A 19,146-nucleotide genomic window follows, 5' to 3' on the forward strand; every position below is an offset into this window, starting at 1 on the left:
TTCTGCCCATACACTGAGATCCAGCTCCGAGGGCCTTCTGGCGGTTCCCTCGCTGCAAGAAGCGAGGTTGCAGGGAACCAGGCAGAGGGCCTTCTCGGTGGTGGCGTCCGCCCTGTGGAACGGCCTCCCAGCAGATGTCAAGGAAATAACTACCGTATTTTTCGCTCCATAGGACGCACCGGACCATAGGGCACACCTCATTTTTAGAGGAGGAAACAAGAAAAAAAATATTTTTCTGGTTTTCCTCCTCTAAAAGCCCTGGTTTTTTTTGTTTTGTTTTTTGTTTTTTTTGAGGATCAGCTAAACGTTTTGCAGCTTTTTTTGCAAAGGGAAAAGCCCTGGGTTTTTTTTTAGGATCAGCTAAAAGTTTTGCAGCTTTTTTTTGCAAAGGGAAAAGCCCTGGTTTCTTCAGGATCAGCTAAAAAATTTTGCAGGTTTTTTTGCAAAGGGGGAAAAGCAAAGAGGAAAAGCCCCATTTTTATGGGGTTTAACTCACATTTCTTCAGCTGCTAAAGGAAAGGGAGCCTTTTCTACAGCTTCCAGGCAGATAATCTAATCAGCCAGTCACATGCCGCTGGGGAAACAAACAACCTCCCTCTGCAGCACATTCAACAATGGAGGGCGGGGCTGAAAGGGAGCCGGGACTCTTATCTCTCTCCCGATCTTTTGCTGATCAGTCCTTTCAACACCCTTTTTCTCTTTGTAAAATAAAAAGCATGATCCTCTTTTGGCCCCTGGGCAATTCAGCTCCAGGGACCACCATTCGCCCCATAAGACGCACAGATATTTCCCCTTACTTTTTAGAAGGAAAAAAGTGTGTCTTATGGAACGAAAAATACAGTAACTTTTCTGACTTTTTGAAGACATCTGAAGGCAGCCCTGTTTAGGGAAGTTTTTTAATGTTTGATGTTTTACTGTGTTCTTAATATTCAGTAGGGAGCCGCCCAGAGCGGTTGGGGAAACCCAGCCAGATGGGTGGGGTACGAGTGCGTGAATGAATAATTTCATGTTCTCTTCCCATGTTAAAGTTCAGAGAAATTGACTGGCAGTAGACCCAAGAGAACAGTTCCTCACACAATGCAGAATACCTGAAATCCCCCCCCCCCAACACCAGAAATATCATCTTCGTTCGGACCCCCTCAAGTGTTAGGATCATAAATAGGAAAATAAGTGTCTGCTGGATCAGGCCAACTCTCTTCCAGCCTCTTGTTCTCGCAGTGGTCAACCAGGTGCCCATTATCATACCTTTCAACTGTGAACTGGTCTTTGACCGTAATAATAAATTGTTACTATTACCATTACCCTTCAACTGTCCCAATTTAATTGGGACATCCAATTTTTTTTGGGGGGGGGGCGTGCTCTCTCACGAGTCCCCTAGCTCCTGAGAGACCCCATCCCCCAAAGACGCACATCCCGGTTTTCTTCTACGGCCTGTTGGAGGGTATGCACTGCGGGAAACCTGCAAGCAGGATTCGAACACAAGAGCCCTCTCCTCTCCTGTGGTTTCCAGCCCCTAGCTTCCAGAAGCGCTGCTGCCTCCAAGTGGGGAAGCAGAGCACAGCCGTGGTGGCAAGAGGCCGTCGAATTTCTCCAATTCTCTTTTAAAGCCATCTAGGCTGGTGGTCGCCACTGCCTCCTGTGGCAGGGAGTTCCACAGTTTACGTGACAGACTTTCATCTGTCTGCCCCGAATCTCCCGTGTCCGTGTTAATGAGAATTATGGGATGGTAGGATCCCGAACGAGCACAATCCTTGTATGCTTTCAACAGCACAACCATTACAGTCCTTCCAAGTTGAATGGTTTATGCAGATGTGGCAGAAGTTGCTCTTTTAGGAACTTACAAAGCTCACCCCCAAATCCATCCATGCCAGGGGTTCCTCCCACCAATTTTGGGGGTATTTATTTATTTATTTATTTATTTGAAATAGCATCTTCTATTTCAATGGCTGAAATGGGTTCTTTTAATACCGCTCTGTGATCTCGAGTCGAATCAAGTATTTCCCGATGTTCTCAGGATCAGGGCTATCAGATATGCACATTTTCATAAAACGTAGCAAACGCATTAGAGATGTGCCAAGTTTTGCCTTCTGCTACCCTTTGCGCTTCTGACACCAGGGTCCTCCTGAAATTCTTAGAAAGCTCAGCTAAAACAGCTCTTCCTGGCATTCCCATTTTCTCTGACCAATATTACCGCACCCGAAAATTTCTATGCGCTTCCATGTTTGCGTTTAGAGCCAACAGCTGCCCGTTATATTTCACTTAAGTATTGCAATGAAATTACTTCTGATTTACCTTTGCTACGGTTGAGCTGCCAAATTCTGCAGCGCATCCAACCTCACTGTCGAAAAGTTATAACAAAGGGGTGTCAAGAGTTGAATGCGAGAACCACAGCGGGCGGAGTCCGACCACATCACAGCATTCACACGACTCGCTCGAAAAAAATAATCTTTATTGCACAAGGATGGGATTTCAAGAGGATCAGAAGACTGGATTTGAAAGGAAGAGAGACAAGGGAGGTCTACACACCACACGCCAGGAACAGGCCCCCCCAAAAAACGGCTGGCAGGGCCTCACCTCGAGACCCACGGCCACAGAGGATGCTTCCGGCAGCCTCCTGAATTGCAAGAGCTATCCCAAGATGTCTGTGCACGATGGAAACAGTTAAAACACCCCACCAAGAAGGGCTAAGACATCTTGCCCCACTCCAACGGGAAGCTGTGGGGTGGGTTTCAGAACTCTGCTCCCCCACATCTACCCCGATTTCCTCTCCTCTGCATGGTTTAGGAAACGGGCTCGGCGGCCACAGACAAGTTGATTTATCTTCACTGGCGAGCATGAAGCCATTCCACCCCCCACCCCACCCCCTTCTCTCTCCCTCTGTCTGGGGCTTCCGTCCGTTTCCTTTCCAGTTCCCCCAGTGTCAAAATCACAGAGCACAAAGAAATAAAAGAGAGAAAAGGCCCTGACAGCAAGCTGGAAGTTGATAAGAGTTCCCCTTGGTCCCTTCCCCAGAATCAGGCTCCGCCAATACCTGCAGCCTTGGCACAGAAGGCGGGCTCGACCCTCGGCAGACTTACTCCCCTTCGCCTGTTGATTATAACCAAAGCAGCATTGTTAAAAACGGAAAACTCTTTACGCACAACTTCCGCCTGCATTCCCCTCCCAAATGAACTCAGGCCAGCCTTTGGAAACCTGGCACCCCCCAGATGTTTCAACGTCTCAGCCCCTCCGTCGATGAGGGCTGGTGAGAATCGTAGTCTAAAACAGATCTGGGAGGCACCAGGTTGACTGCAAAGCGACTTCACCGCGAATTCAGTGTGCAAAAGTGAACCGTGTAAACAGCCCCCCCAAAACGCTTCCCTCGAAGAACACGAACAAAACCAACGCGTGGCCCAGTCAAGGGCCGCTGGCCCTGCCCTCCCACAGGCTGGGGGCCACCCTGAGCTCTCTGCAACACCCTCTGCGGCCTCCGGCCAGCCTCCCCAGGGCACCGGAGTCTCCCAAGGTAGCCTTCTCGTCCGTCCGCAGCACGGCAGGGTCCTCCAGGGACGGGGGCTCGGCAGCAGCAACCCGGACAACTCACGTGCCCCACCCCTGTTCTCACAAGTGGCCCGTGAAGCAGAGGAGAAGGAGCACGTGGACCGTGAGGAGGTAGAGAGTTGCCAGGAGGGGCAGGCGTCGGCGGGAACAGAAGAGTGAGTGCAGAACGCGGCGCAGCCCCACGCCCCCTCGAGTCTGGGGAGAAAGCAAGGAGGAAGCAGAGGTCACAAGGCAAGTCTACCACAGGGTGGCTTCAGCTCAAGGCACCTCCCATCGCAAAGGGCCACAGGAGGGGCAGGTGCCAAGGACTGCAACGTGGGCCCATCTAGGGGCTCCAGAAGCGAAACGCCCTGACTTTTGCAGGAGGTTATAGTGTCGTACCTTGGTTTTCAAACAGCTTGGTTCTCAAACGTTTTGGCTCCCAAACGCCGCAAAACCCGGAAGTGAGTGTTCTGGTTTGCAAACTATTTTCAGAAGCCGAACGTCCGAGAGGGCTTGCGACTGGATGCAGGAGCTTCCTGCAGCCAATCGGAAGCCGGGCTCTGGTTTCCAAATGTTTAGGCAGTCGAACGGACTTCAGGAATGGGCTCTGTTCGACTTCCAAGGTACGACTGTATATTGGTGCGGGGGGAGTCTGCTGGAGCCATCGCGGGAATGTTTTTCCACCTGCCTTGCCCCATCCCAGATGCCCGGGACCCTTGCAAAGCAAAGATGCTGATTCTTGTCTTAACATTTTTATAGGGAACACTCATCATCTTCTTTTGGTAGGTACACAGATGTGTTTTACTACTGTTGAACTTGTATTGTGTGCATTATTCTGTACCAGAATGCGGCAGCCAGACTGGTGACTGGGAACAGCAGCCGAGACCACATAACACTGGTCTTGAAAGACCCACATTGGCTCCCAGTACGTTTCCAAGCACAATTCCAAGTGTTGACCAGGCATCCCCAAACTGCGGCCCTCCAGATGTTTTGGCCTACAACTCCCATGATCCCGAGCTAACAGAACCAGTGGTCAGGGATGATGGGAATTGTAGTCTAAATCATCTGGAGGGCCGAAGTTTGGGGATGCCTGGTGCTGACCTTTAAAGCCCTAAACGGCCTTGGTCCGGTATACCTGAAGGAGCGTCTCCACCCCCATCGTCCAGCCCGGACACTGAGGCTCAGCTCTGAGGGCCTTCTGGCGGTTCCCTCACTGCAAGAAGCCAGGTTACAGGAAACCAGGCCGAGGGCCTTCTCGGTAGTGGCACCCGCCCTGTGGAACGCCCTCCCACCAGATGTCAAGGAGAAAAACAACTACCAGACTTTTAGAAGGCATCTGAAGGCAGCCCTGTTTAGGGAAGCTTTTAATGTTTAATATACCATTGCATTTTAATATTCTGTTGGAAGCCGCCCAGAGTGGCTGGGGAATAAATAATATTTATTATTATTATTATTATTATTATTATTATTATTATTGGCATGCATTTGTTTCTTCATGGGAGGCTTTTCAGCTGAAAGGCAGCATATAAACGAACAGTAACACGATGCCTGATGTGGCAGGGAGAACCAGAATATGCCGTTTGCAACTGGAAAGGCAGCCCGTTGAAAGGCCGCTCTCAGGTTCAAATGACCCAAGCCGATTGCGGACAGACTTGGCCTTAGAAAGATGCCCACTGATGGCAGATCATTCTAGCTTGGCTTGCCCACTCTGGTTGGGGTGGAGGGAGGGGATGGAGCTGAGGCTCCCTTGTAGGAGAGGTCGGCCCTCACCTGCTTGGAAGAGCCTTACCTTGCTGTAAGAGGTGTCCGTGGGACCTACAAGCAGGGCGTGCTCAGGGCTGGGGGGCATTTCAATGCTGGTGTCCAAAGAGTGGGCCCACTCACTCGATTCTAACCTGCAGGGGAGAGAGAGAGAGAGAGAGAGAGAGAGAGAGAGAGAGATCAGTGGCCCATGGTTGACAGGCAGCATGGGCAGCCAAGATCCTTGAACTAGCCGCTACACCCCTCAGGCCAAGGGTGGCTGTCAGGAAACCCCCCTCCCCAAGGCAGGCAGCGTCCCGGGATCGTTTGGAGTACAGGGACCCGCCTCCGCTGTTCACCAGTTGGTCCTCCCCCTCCCCTTCCGGAAGCAACCATTCCTCCAGTGGGGAGGGGGAGTTAAGAGGCAAGAAGGCGGTGCAGGGGCTCTGAAAGGATCGCAGAGCCTTAACGTCGAGGGGAAAGCGGGGAACGGGGTCAGGTTCCCACGCTCCGAGGTCGTAGGCAGGAAGGACGTGGAAGGGGGAGACGGGGGTTCAGAATCCCGCGCCTCTTTTGCTGGACAAAGAACCAGAAGGGGTCATTCCTGGACTCTGCAGAGGGATGAGATGGACGTTTGATCTTTTGCTCCACTGTATATAGCTGTGCACAATAAAGAACTTAGTTTTAGAAGTTCTGCGTCTGACGTTTTACTCATAAGCAACCACTGAACGTCCTTACAGCGGCTAACCTCCTTTCAGTCCAAGGGAGCCAACCCCTTGGGACTACATCAGTGGCGTATGTGCCCCCCCCCCCGCCAACTCAGCTCATCGGTGGAGATCAGCTCTGGGGTGAGCAGACTGCATTGCCGCTGGGGCTCTGCCCACCTCAGAGCTGCATCTACTTCCTTGATTCATCAGTTTAGCGGGGAGGGATCAGTCCAGCCCTGGCCCATGTCATGGGTTGTGGAAGCCCTTCTGGAAGGCCGCCTCGACTGGCCTCTTCCAAGTCACGCTGGAGGCAGCAAAGGATCCCGGATGCTGGAAACCTCAGTAGGGGGAGTTGCTCTTGTGCTCGGATCCTGTTTCCATCTGGCCAGCCAGTGTGAGGACAGGATGCTGGACTAGATGAGCTGCTGGCCTGATCCAGATTTGCAAGGGACCAGGAGGGTCAACTAATGAAACCCCCTCCGACGCAGGAATCTTTTGCCCAATGCAGCTCAGTGCCCGCTGGGATGCCCGGACATGAGAAGAGTCAGAGATTACCGTATTTTCCTGCGTATTAGAAGAGGGTTTTTTTTACTCAAAATTCTTGTCAAAAAACTGGGGTCGTCCTATACACAGATAGTGGCGTGGGGGGGGGGAGCTGCGTGCTGCCAGCCAGCTGGTTAGCGGCCCGCTCTCTAGGGAGCTTCCTGCCCGCAGTGGTGGTGGGGGAGCGGTCCTGTTGGGGTGATGGCACACATGCAATTCCCCCTTTAAAAAGCGCAATAACTTGGGGCCATCTCCCCTCATTTTCTTTAAATTTAGTCCCCCCAAAATAGGGGCCATCTAATACATGAGGGCATCTTATACACGGAAAAATGCGGTATGTACATACAGGTGAAACTCGAAAAATTAGAATATCGTGGAAAAGTCCATTTATGTAAGCAATTGTCTTCATTAACTACTGGAGTTTAATATATGAGATAGACTCACAGCATGCAAAGCGAGATATGTCAAGCCTTTGCTTGCTATAATTGTGATGATTATGGGGTGCAGCTGATGAAAACCCCAAGGTTGAAATTGTTAATTTGGGGTTCTCATCAGCTGCACGCCATAATCATCACAATTATAACAAATAAAGGCTTGACATATCTCACCTTGCATATCATGAGTCTATCTCATATATTAGTTTCACCTTTTAAGTTGAATTACTGAAAGAAATGAACCTTTCCACGATATTCTAATTTTTCGATTTTCACCTGTATGCACACACACACACACACACACACAACCTCATCATTGAAGCCGGGGCCAGGCCCACGACTCACCTGCGGATGTGATCCTGGGCTGCGGCAAAGGCCTCCTCGGCCGCCAGGCGCTGGTCCCGCTCCTCCTGCAGCAGCTCCTCCAGGTGCAAGAGGCCCTGCCTGGCACTGCTCTGCTGCTGCCTGGCCTCCGAGAGCCTGCAGCAAAGAGAAGGGCTGTGAGGAACAAGGCTCTCCCTGATCGCAGCTGCACGGCCTATGCCATGCGGCACAGTGGTTAGAGCTGGACTAGGACCCGAGAGAGACCAGGGTCTGAATCCCTGCTCCGCCACGAAGCTCCTTGGGTGTTGCTTGGGGAGGGGTGCAGTCGTTGCCGCTCTCAGCCTAACCTCCCTCACAGGATTGTTGTGGAGATTGAATGTTGGGGTCCTCGGAGAAAAATGGGTGGGATATACATGGAATTTATTTATTTAACTTATATGCAGAATTCATCATGCGAAAGGCTGGGCTGGATGAATCCCAAACCAGAATTAAGATTGCCGGAAGAAATATCAACAACCTCAGATATGCTGACGACACAACCTTGATGGCAGAAAGTGAGGAGGAATTAAAGAACCTTTTAATGAGGGTGAAAGAGGAGAGCGCAAAATATGGTCTGGAGCTCAACATCAAAAAAACTAAGATCATGGCCACTGGTCCCAACACCTCCTGGCAAATAGAAGGGGAAGAAATGGAGGCAGTGAGAGATTTCACTTTCTTGGGCTCCATGATCACTGCAGATGGTGACAGCAGATACGAAATTAGAAGACGCCTGCTTCTTGGGAGGAAAGCAATGACAAACCTAGACAGCATCTTAAAAACCAAAGACATCACCTTGCCGACAAAGGTCTGTATAGTTAAAGCTATGGTTTTCCCAGTAGTAATGTACAGAAGTGAGAGCTGGACCATCAAGAAGGCTGATCGCCGAAGAATTGATGCTTTTGAATTGCTGGAGGAGACTTGAGAGTCCCATGGACTGCAAGAAGATCAAACTTATCCATCCTTAAAGAAATCAGCCCTGAGTGCTCACTAGAAGGACAGATCCTGAAGTTGAGGCTCCAGTACTTTGGCCACCTCATGAGAAGAGAAGACTCCCTGGAAAAGACCCTGATGTTGGGAAAGATGGAGGGCACAAGGAGAAGGGGACGACAGAGGATGAGATGGTTGGACAGTGTTCTCGAAGCTACCAACATGAGTCTGACCAAACTGCGGGAGGCAGTGGAAGACAGGCATGCCTGGCGTGCTCTGGTCCATGGGGTCACGAAGAGTCGGACACGACTAAACAACTAAACAACAATACATGGAATAAAACAACAATGGTTCACAAGGCCACAAACATAGAATCTTACGAATTGGAAGGGAACCCATGAGTCATCTAGCCCAACCCCCTGCAATGCAGGAATCTCAGCTAAAGCATGCATGATAGATGACCATCAAAATTCTTTCTTTGTTTTCTGCTGGTTTTTAGTTCACTTGCGTTAGGAAAGAGGAGTGTAATAGCTGCCTTTTCCTTTCAGTGCAAGTGGGCCGGATGTCGTTGTGGATTCTTTCTGATGTGTGTTAGTGACCCAGGATAGGGAAGGGGTGTGTTTGTGTGTGCACTCAGGAGGCAGGTGGCGCTGTGGTCTAAACCACCGAGCCTCTTGGGCTTGCCGATCAGAAGGTCGGCAGTTCGAATCCCCAGGGCAGGGTGAGCTCCCGTTGCTCTGTGCCAGCTCCTGCCAACCTAGCAGTTCGAAAGCACGCCAGTGCAAGTAGATAAATAGGTATCACTGTGACAGGAAGGTAAAGAGGGGTTCCATGCACTCTGGTTTCCGTCACAGTGTCCCGTTGTGCCAGAAGCGGTTTAGTCCTGCTGGCCACATGACTCGGAAAGCTGTCTGTGAACAAACGCCGGCTCCCTTGGCCTGAAGTGAGCTGAGCGCTGCAACTCCATAGTCGCCTTGGAGTGGACTTACCTTATTTTACTCTGGAGTCCCTAAAGAAGAGTCAACGGGTCCAGTCTTCGGCAGAGGGTATGTCTGCCTCTCTCTCTCTTCCACCCCACCCTGCCAGAAACCACCACCTCCCGTCTCCAAAACCGGCACTCACCTCATCTGCAGCTCCTGCAGCTCGGGCGTGTAGCTCTCCCTGGGGTGCTCACTTCTTTCCTGGGGGGCTCCGGGAGCAGCGTCTGTTGGGAGGGAGCCCTGGGCAGGGCAGAAAGCACACATTAAGGCAGCTCGGCACAGGCCACAGGTCCCGCACGAGAGGGCCCCCCCCCATTGCCAGGTTTCGGGCAATTCTTGCATGGCAGAGGCAGAAAGGCTTACAGGCCTGGAGCAAATGCACGTGCTCTGATAGGGCCTGTAAAAGCTGGAGCTGTAAACGAGAGAGGGGACCAGAATTTGCGCGTAGGCTGAGAACGGCATGGTTTTGGTCGGCCTCTGCAGCCCGGCAGCCCCCCACGCCAGCCCTCAGCCTTACCGAGTCCTTCAGTGGGGTCTGGAGCTCCCGCAGCTGATTCTCCAGGGCCTCGCAGCGGGAGAGGACCTCGCTGTAGCGCTGGTGGCTCTCGCGCAGGTGGCGGCTGCTCCCCCGCAGCTGGAGGGAGAGCGAGTTCTTCTCCTCGAAGACCTGAGAGAGCTGGGGAGAGGAGAGAGGGGCTGAGATGCCTTCCTCAGCTGACCATCACATGTCTCCCAGGACGTTTCCGAGCACAATTCAAAGTGTTGGTGGTGACCTTGAAAGCCCTAAACGGCCTCGGCCCAATATACCTGAAGGAGCGTCTCCACCCCCATCGTCCAGCCCGGACACTGAGGCTCAGCTCTGAGGGTCTCCTGGCGGTTCCCTCACTGTGGGAAGTGAGGTTATGGGGAACCAGGCAGAGGGCCTTCTCGGTGGTGGCGCCCGCCCTGTGGAACGCCCTCCCACCGGATGTCAAGGAAATAAGCAACTATCTGACTTTTAGAAGACATCTCAAGGCAGCCCTGTTTAGGGAAGCTTTTAGTGTGCGATGTTTTATCGTGTTTTTAATATTCTGTTAGGAACCGCCCAGATCCAACCCCAGCCTTCCACACCGGCTCCTGCGCACATCAGCCCTAGCAAGATGGCAAGGGATTGTGGGAGTTGTAGTTCAGTAATGTCCGGAGAAGACTGATCGCCGAAGAATTGATGCTTTTGAATTCTGGTGCTGGAGGAGAGAGTCCCATGGACTGGAAGAAGATCAAACCTATCCATTCTCAAAGAAATCGGCCCTGAGTGCTCACTGGAAGGACAGATCCTGAAGTTGAGGCTCCAGTACTTTGGCCACCTCATGAGAAGAGAAGACTCCCTGGAAAAGACCCTGATGTTGGGAAAGATGGAGGGCACAAGGAGAAGGGGATGACAGAGGATGAGGTGGTTGGGCAGTGTTCTTGAAGCTACTAACATGAGTTTGGCCAAACTGCGGGAGGCAGTGGAGGATAGGCGTGCCTGGCGGGCTCTGGTCCATGGGGTCACGAAGAGTCGGACACGACTGAACAACTGAACAACAAATGTCTGGAGAACAGGGTGCTGACCAGGCCCAGGGAGTATGGCAGCGGCGGGGGGGGGGGCAGAAACCTCCACATTTTGAGGGTCTAATTCATTTTAATGTTGTCTTCCAGGCCTCATGGAAACAAACCCAAGGGCCTAAATCAGTGCTTCTCAAACAGGGTGGTACTGCTCGGGGGGGGGGGATGCTAAGAGGCAAGGGTGCAGCAGGGGGTTGCTGGACGTGGGTCGCTCCCAGCAAGTCAATCACTTATTTACAAATGAGCAGGCGAGGGCCTGGAGCAAAATACCTTCCCTGCTTCATTTCTGAAGCTTTACTGCTCTTACAGCTTTTAAAGCCGTTTCGTCTTATCACACTTGTTTCTATTTACAAGTCTGAGTTGTTGCAAGTCGCAAAAGGGCCCGTTACCGGTTATAGCTATTCGTTTTCTTATAAATTAGCTACCGTATATCTGTCGTAGGTGCACATTTGGTAAGCAGCTATCTAAAAATATTTTATGCCGCAAATGCCCTTCATCCTTATGTTTTTATTAATAAGAATGCATAAAAAATATTTTGCATGCCGTATAGTTCTTTTTCTTATAACAATATGATGCATATTTTTATAAGCTCCAAGATTAGGTCAGAGCAAATATGCGTTTTGTGTGCATCCATCTCACCTACAAGTTAGGTTTTCTGGGGGGCTATAGCTATAAACTGGATTTTGAACAGGTGTGCTATAAATCGTTACCATCTTGAATTTTATTGTTATTATCTTCCTTAGTGGGTTGTACAAACCACTATTCTGAAAAATGCTTTTTTAGAAGGTAGGGCTTAGTTTATGTTCAGGGAAGTTTTTAATCTGTGACATTTTAACATTTGTTGGAAGCCGCCCACGGTGGCTGGGGAAGCCCAGCCAGATGGGCAGGGTACAAATAAATTATATTATTATTATTATTATTATTATTATTATTATGGAACCAATGGGGTGGTGGCCCCAAAATGTTTGGGAACCAACGGTCTAATTTATTATAATGTCAGTTCCAGCCTTCTTGTCTTTGGAAACAAACCGGAGGGCTTTAATCCTTTGTGAGGAAGAAGCACATTTGACACAGGGAGAGCAGAGGCGATCGCTGCGAGGAGAGGGAAAGCACAAGAACTGCTGACAATTCCCTCACCGTCACTGATATGCACAGCCTGAAGAGCCCACCCCCCCAGGCCCCTCCTACCTTGCTGTTCAGTTGCTGGACTCGCAATTCTTTTTGGTGCAGCTCCTTCAAACTGCTGCTCAGCTGGGCCTGGAGGCTGTCGGTATCAGCCTCTTGACCCGAAACAGCTCCCTGCAAAGCCTTGCTGGAACCGGTGACTCCTGGAGCAGCCTGGAGGAGAAGACAAATACCTGAGCCCTCGGTGCACAGCCACTCAGCTGGGCCTGGGGGAACGGCACAACAAAAGGCCCAGGGCCTCCCAAGAGCCCGGCCAAAACCTAGATGTATAGAAATGACGGAAGTGAAGTGTTGGAAGGGACCCAAAGGGCTTACCAGGCTCCGGGAAGGTCGTAGGAGGGCCCTGGGACTCCCACGACCTCCCTATAGGGCCAGTAGGCAAAGCCCACTCCGGACAGGAAGGAATAATCAAGCAGTGGGTGGGGAAGAAGGAGGAGGAGGAGGAGGAGGAGGAGGAGGAGGAGGAGGAGTTTCGATTTGATATCCCACTTTATCTCTACCCGAAGGAGTCTCAAAGCGGCTCACATTCTCCTTTCCCTTCCTCCCCCACAACAAACACTCTGTGAGGTGAGTGGGGCTGAGAGACTTCAAAAAAGTGTGACCAGCCCAAGGTCACCCAGCATGTGGAGGAGTGGAGACGCGAACCCGGTTCCCCAGATTACGGGTCTACCACTGTTAACCACTACACCACACTGGCTCTCTCTGGGGAGCATTTGAGGGTCTTCCTGATTTTGCCTTTTGCACATGGACCCCTGCGTAGTTGTTGCATGTCTGTTTGATTTACTTCAATATAATCATTTTAAAAAGGAAGAAACAGGATGGCATGGAAGCATAAAAACCAGGCAGAGGGCCTTCTCGGTGGTGGCGCCCGCCCTGTGGAACGCCCTCCCTTCAGATGTCAAAGAGGTAAACAACTATATGACATTTAGAAGACATACGAAGGCAGCCCTGTTTAGGGAGGTTTTTAATGACTGGTGTTTTAACGTATTTTTAATCTTTTGTTGGAAGCTGCCCAGAATGGTTGGGGAAACCCAGCCAGATGGGCAGCTTAGGAATAATATATCATCATCATCATCATCATCTTCGGGGTTGAGGGTACACACAGTAGGCAATAAAAACTCATGGACGCCTTAAAGATTCGGTCAAGTGTAGAGGTTTACTTGATAGGCATATTGGTAGCAAATATATACAGATATTCAAAGCTGCCGTGGTCAAGGCATGCTTAGAGTCCAACCAGAGTCCAAGACAATCTCTCTCTGCTTCTCTCACTGCAAGGCACAAGCAAGAGACTCACAACAAATTTGAAGAAAGTTTGTAATGTTTGATGTATTTATCGTGTTTTTAATATTCTGTTGAGAGCTGCCTAGAGTGGCTGGGAAAACCCAGCAAGATGGGCGGGGTATGAATATTATTAATTATTATTATTATTATTATTATTATTATTATTATTATGAAATTCTCACATTGTAAGGGACCCAAGGGTCATCCAGTCCAACCCCCTGCAATGCAGGAATCTCTGCGAGATCCTACATGACAGGTGGCCATTCAACCTCTGCTTAGAAACCTCCAAGGAAGGAGAATCCACCATCTCTCATGGGAGTCTGTTCCACTGTCAAACAACTCTCAAGGAAGTTTTTCCTGATGTTCTTGTAACCTCAATTTGAGAAAGGGCATGGGCAAAGGGCCCCCTTGCAACGTCAGGCTGAGGGCCGCCCAGTCATACACACACACACACACACACCGGCCTCACCTGTCTCTTGTGCTGCTCCTCTTCCACCATGGTTCGTGCACCAGGTCTCTCTTCCTCCGGCACCGCTCTCCGCAGGGCACTCGGCTCCTGCCCCGTGGCCGATGGGGCCTCCAGCTTCCAAGATGCCTTCTCCTCCCTGCAAGAAACAAGAGAGGAACTGCAGAGGCGGCACTTGGTGGGGTGGGGGCTGTTGATTCATTCCCCGTGTGCAGTCATGGGTTTGTTGTCTTTCACATGACTGGGTATGCGTTCTGATTCCACAGAATGGGAAGTGACGAAGACAGGATGTTTGTCTTACTGTGTTCCCTGAAGTGGGACTATTGTCCTTTGTTTTCTCTTTGCTGTCTGATGCCAGAGAGAGAGGGAGCCATGTTCCAGTGCTCCATGTGTGTTTATATGTAAATAGACTGTCTTCTGAGAGTCCCATGGACTGCAAGAAGATCAAACCTATCCATTCTGGAGGAAATCAGCCCTGAGTGCTCACTGGAAGGACAGATCCTGAAGTTGAGGCTCCAAGACTTAGGCCACCTCATGAGAAGAGAAGACTCCCTGGAAAAGATCCTGATGTTGGATCTTCCTCCGTTTCTACTCAGCAAAGTTGTGCTCACGGGAGCTCCTGATGGGGAAATGAGGAAATCTAGGAAGAGCTGGCACAGTTTCGGGCTCTCTGCCATCTCCCATGGGAACTTAAGAACATAGAAACAGCCTGCTGGGTTAAGGCCAGTGGCCCACTGAACCCAACCAGATGTCCGTGATGGGAAGCAGTCTCCAAGCAGTCTCCCTTCCTTTCCAGCAACTACAATTCAGAAGCGCTGCTGCCTCAAACCATAGAGGCAAGAGCACAGGCATGCTGGGCTAGGAGCCGTCAAGAGCCCTCTCCTCCTCCATGAATTTGTCCAATCCTCTTTTAAAGTCATCCAGGTTGGTGGCCGTCCCTGCCTCCAGTGGCAGGGAGTTCCGTAGTTTCAGTATGCGTTGCTTAGAGGAGGAGTTTCTTAGCTCTGTGCTGAAACTTCCAGCGTTGAAGCTTCCCCCCTGCCTCTGTGACAGGGTGGGACTCACCTGAGCTGGTGAAGCTCCATCTGCCGAGAGGCCCCCTCCTGCCTCAGACGCTCCACCTCTCGCTTCTGCTCTTCCACCTGGGCCTTCAAGCGTGCCATCTCCGCCGTGTCCACCCCAACTTGTAGGTACTTCTGCTGGAGGTTCTTCAGCTCCACCAGCTTGGCCAGGAGAGAAGGAAAGAGAAGGTGCGGGTTAAGCCTGCCACTCGGAAGGCTCCAAGGATCGATGTCTGCAGACCATCCCCGCGTGACGCCCTTGGGAAAAACTCACCACCTCAAGTACGGGGTTGCTGAACTACAACTCCCATTATCCCTGGCCACAGACTATGCTTGCCGGGGCTGATGGGAGTTGTAGTTCATCAACATCTGGAGAGCCAGAAGTTCTCCACACCCTGCGCACCTCTTGGTTACAGGCACAGAACTTCAAGCTGAATTAACCCAGAATATGAGAGATCTCATTACAATTTCCCCCCTACAAAAGCTTTGTATTCATTTCTCCCAGTTGCCTTTGGTTGTTCTCCCTGAGTCTGGCTAAAAGAATAAAATATGTGTTAGGCTACGAAGAATCTCTATTTCTCTATTATGTAGAAATCGCTTAATCATCCTATGTCCTTTTAAAACGTGGAGTTTTTTTTGGAGGGGAGGAGTTATTGGGTTGTTTTTATTTAGATTATGGATTTTGTGGTTTTATATTTTGATTTTATTCCGTAAACAGCCCTGAGACCTGCAGGTATAGGGTAGTATATGAATTCAATAAATAGTAATAATTACAAACCCTAAGCAGCGCACAAAAAACTGCATCACTCAATAATATACTTCAGCTCTGTGAAAAGAAACCTGAGAGGTGGGGTAGGAATTCTGCCCAAACCCAGTGCCAGGTACGTAAGAGGGAGAACCAGTTTAGGAGGATCCCAACACTGATTTTTTGCAGAACCACTCCAGATCAGCTGCAAGGAGGGCCCTGCACATACAGCCACATACATGGGCTGAGTGTTTCTAAGGACTGTGGCGCAAGAGGTGCTGAGGTTGCAGAAGGTGGCAGGTTGCAGAATAAAGACCCAAGAAGAAGAGGAAGAAGAGTTTGGATTTGATATCCCGCTTTTCACTACCCGAAGGAGTCTCCAAGCGGCTAACATTCTCCTTTCCCTTCCTCCCCCACAACAAACACTCTGTGAGGTGAGTGGAGCTGAGACACTTCAAAAAAGTGTGACTGGCCCAAGGTCACCCAGCAGCTGCATGTGGAGGAGCGGGGAAGCGAACCCGGTTCACCAGATTAAAAGTCTACCGCTTTTAACCACTACACCACACATTCATTCCCACACAGGGTGTGCGTGCGTGGATGTGCTCTCACAAGCTCTTTTGGACGCTGTCCAGTTACGCGTTACTGGGGGGAAAGGCTGACTAGCTGGGAATCTGCTTTGAGCCTCTGTACTGAACCCCCAAAGGGAATTTTCTCCCCCAGAGGCAAGTCTGTCTGTACCCTCTGCGAGGGGTGCGTGTGTATTAGAGAATAGGCGAGGCAACGGGGAGGCAGAATTAAATTCACGTAGAACCAGAACTTCAGGATTAGATCAGAGCACATATTTATTTTGTGCGCGTGAATGTCACACTCATGCCTATTGACTTGCTTTTTCTATGGCTCTAGATTGGGTTCTTAATAAATGTGCAATTAACTTCTGAATTCTATTGTGTTGTTTTGCTTTGGGTTGTGCAAACCACTATTCGGAATAAGGCATTTTATAGGGTACGTGGGGGGGGGGGGGTTTGCACTAAGAATGAGTTTACGGAACCAAGGGGGCAGGGGCACGAAAAACTTTAGGATCCACTCTAGATAGCAGGATGTGCAGAGAATCCCCAGCTTCGAGGAAGAAGAAGAAGATGAACAAGAGTTTGGATTTGATATCCTGCTTTATCGCTACCTGAAGGAGCGGCTCACATTCTCCTTTTCCTTCCTCCCCCGCAACAAACACTCTGTGAGGTGAGTGGGGCTGAGAGACTTCAGAGAAGTGTGACTAGCCCAAGGTCACCCAGCAGCTGCATGCGGAGGAGCGGGGACGCGAACCCAGTTCCCCAGATTACGAGTCCACCACTCTTAACCACTACACCACACTGGAAGAAAGACCCTTGAGAAAAGAGGGTTAATGAACAGCACGCGGCAAAAACCAAGGACTCACCAGCCTGTCTCGGTCATCCTGCAGGGCAGACAAGGCCTTCTTGAGGCTGGGCACTTCGGCGAGGCTGACGGAACCGCCGGTCGCCGACTGCAACTTGGCCTCCTCCACTTTGCGGGCCTTCTGCAGCTCGCCCATCAGTCGGTCTCGCTCGCCCTGCAGGCTAGCCATGGCCTTGGAGAAGGACTTGACCTGGCCGGAGGCCCCCTCCAGCTCGGAGGTCAGGCGAACCATCTCGGTGTCTTTGGCCTTCAGCTGCTGGCCGAGCTTCTCCAGCCGTGCCAGGAGGCCCTTCTCTTCCGTCGACTTCCAGAGGGCCGCCAGTTCGGAGGCCAAGGCGTCTCGCTTCTCCGCAAGGCTCTTCTGCTCCTCCTGCAACCGAGCCTTGTCCTCCTGGAGGCTCTGAACCAGCAAGCGCTGCTCTTCCAAGTCCGCCGAGTACTTCTTCTCCACGGCGCGGAGCTCTTCGTTGCACTCGTCCCAGCTGTCCTGGAGCGAGCTCATGGCCTTCCCGAATGACTGGACTTGGGCCTTCAGGTCCTGGTTCTCCTCCGTGACGGCGAGGAGGCTCTGCTCCATCTCGAGGAGGTCTTTGGCCAGCTCGGCCACCCGCTCCTCCGCCGTCTCCGTCTCGTTCCGCATCAGCCCGGCGTCGTGGTGCAAGCTCTTCAGCTCCGCCTTCATCTGGGCTTCCGCCTCCTGCATCTTCCGGCTGGTGCTCTGCCGGAGCAGGGCCAGCTCCCCCTCCAGCTCCGCCACCTGCCTCTGGGCGAGCGAGAGCTGCCCGCTCAGCTGCTCCGCTTCCTCCCCCTTGCCCAGCAGCTGCGCCTGCAGCTCCAGCAGGGGCCCGTCCTCGTGCAGGGCCGCCACCTCGCTCTGCGCCCGGGCGAGGGAGGCCGCGAGAGACTCCGCCTGCTCCCCCAGGCTGCGCTTCTCTAACCGCAGGGCCTCCGCCGCGCGCTCGGACTCCCGCAGCTGTTCCTCCAGCGCCCGGATCCGCTCCAGCTGGGTCTTGAGCAGCTGCTTCTGCTGGCTGTCCTTGATGGAGAGGAGCTGGTTCAGGTCCTGGCGGTAGCGCACCAGCTCGGCGTCCAGCTTGGCGTTCTCGGCGTGCAGGTCGTCCATGCGGCCGTGGAGGCTCCGCAGCTCCTCTTTCAGCCGGTTGTTCTCGGCCGCCGCCTCCTGAATCAGCTGGTCCTTCTCCAGGATGGCCGCCAGGTGCCGCTGCTCCAGCTGGCGGTAGTCGCCCAGGACCCGCTCCCGGTCGTCCTGCAGGGAGGACATGGACTTGGTGAAGGAGTCCAGCTGGGCCTTGTGCCGCTTGCTGTCCTCCCGGGTGCTCTGGAGCTTCCTCGCCAGCTGCTCCGCCTTCTCCAGGGCTTTCACCTTCTCGGCCTCCGAGGCTGCCCTCTCCTCTCCCGCCTGGCTGATCCTGGCCTCCAGCTCCTTCAGCTCCTCCCGGTGCTGCCGCTGCAGCTCCGACACGGCGGAGGAAACGGCCTCTTCCTTGGCGGCCACCAGGCTGATGATCTTCTGGTCCGTGACGCTCATCTCTACGTGGAGCCTGTCCGTCAGGTCCTTGGATGCCTGCAGGTCGGCCTCCAGCTGCTCCTGGCTCAACCGGCTCTCTCGGAGGTCGGCCTCTTGGCTTTTTGCCGTGGCCGCCAGCCTGTCCACTTCCTCCAGGCACTTCGCGAAGGAGTCCTGCAGGCCGGCCAGCTTCTCGCTCTGGCCCTGGAGTTGTGCTTCCTGTTTCTGGATCTGGTCCTGGGAGTCTCGGAGCAGCCGCTGGGCTTCCTCGAGCTTCATCACGAGCCCCCTTTTCTCCTCTTGGAGCAACTCGGCTTCCTCCAGGAGACGCTGGTGCTCCTTCTGCGCTCTGGAGTCCTGTGCCGATTTGCTGCGTTCCAGGCTGCGAAAGCAGAGAAAGGCAGCATCAGACACAAAGCAAGCAAGTCCTCTGCCTGTCCTCACGCCCTATCAAAGGCATGCAGGATCCCACAGCTAGCGGAAGACTCACAAAGCAATCTAGCCAATGAATCCCATGGGGCCAAGCTGGAAGGTGTGCAGAAGATGGAAGGGTCTAGAAACTGAGCCTTATGAGGAACGGTTGAGGGAGTTGGGGGTGTTTAGGCTGGAGAAGAGAAGACAGAGAGGGGCTGTCAATGGAAGCTGGTTT

At 52.2% G+C, this 19,146-nt stretch overlaps 1 protein-coding gene across 2 annotated transcripts in view; it reads right to left on the reverse strand.

Annotated features, from left to right (window-relative positions):
• Window positions 1–2,894: 2,894 nt before the first annotated feature.
• The window catches only part of GOLGB1 (golgin B1), a 33,365-nt gene continuing 17,113 nt past the window's right edge, over window positions 2,895–19,146 (reverse strand). For both annotated transcript variants that reach the window (XM_033163442.1, XM_033163441.1), the window contains exons 13-21: window positions 16,971–18,879; window positions 14,798–14,955; window positions 13,736–13,871; window positions 11,989–12,138; window positions 9,734–9,892; window positions 9,359–9,456; window positions 7,292–7,426; window positions 5,312–5,417; window positions 2,895–3,735 (exon numbers count right to left, since the gene is read on the reverse strand). In XM_033163442.1, the coding sequence (XP_033019333.1) occupies window positions 3,601–3,735; window positions 5,312–5,417; window positions 7,292–7,426; window positions 9,359–9,456; window positions 9,734–9,892; window positions 11,989–12,138; window positions 13,736–13,871; window positions 14,798–14,955; window positions 16,971–18,879 (2,986 nt within the window). In that variant the 3' untranslated portion in view covers window positions 2,895–3,600. The remainder of the gene's footprint in view (window positions 3,736–5,311; window positions 5,418–7,291; window positions 7,427–9,358; window positions 9,457–9,733; window positions 9,893–11,988; window positions 12,139–13,735; window positions 13,872–14,797; window positions 14,956–16,970; window positions 18,880–19,146) is intronic.

The sequence above is a fragment of the Lacerta agilis genome, chromosome 10 (genome assembly GCF_009819535.1).
Source record: "Lacerta agilis isolate rLacAgi1 chromosome 10, rLacAgi1.pri, whole genome shotgun sequence".
NCBI lineage: Eukaryota > Metazoa > Chordata > Lepidosauria > Squamata > Lacertidae > Lacerta > Lacerta agilis.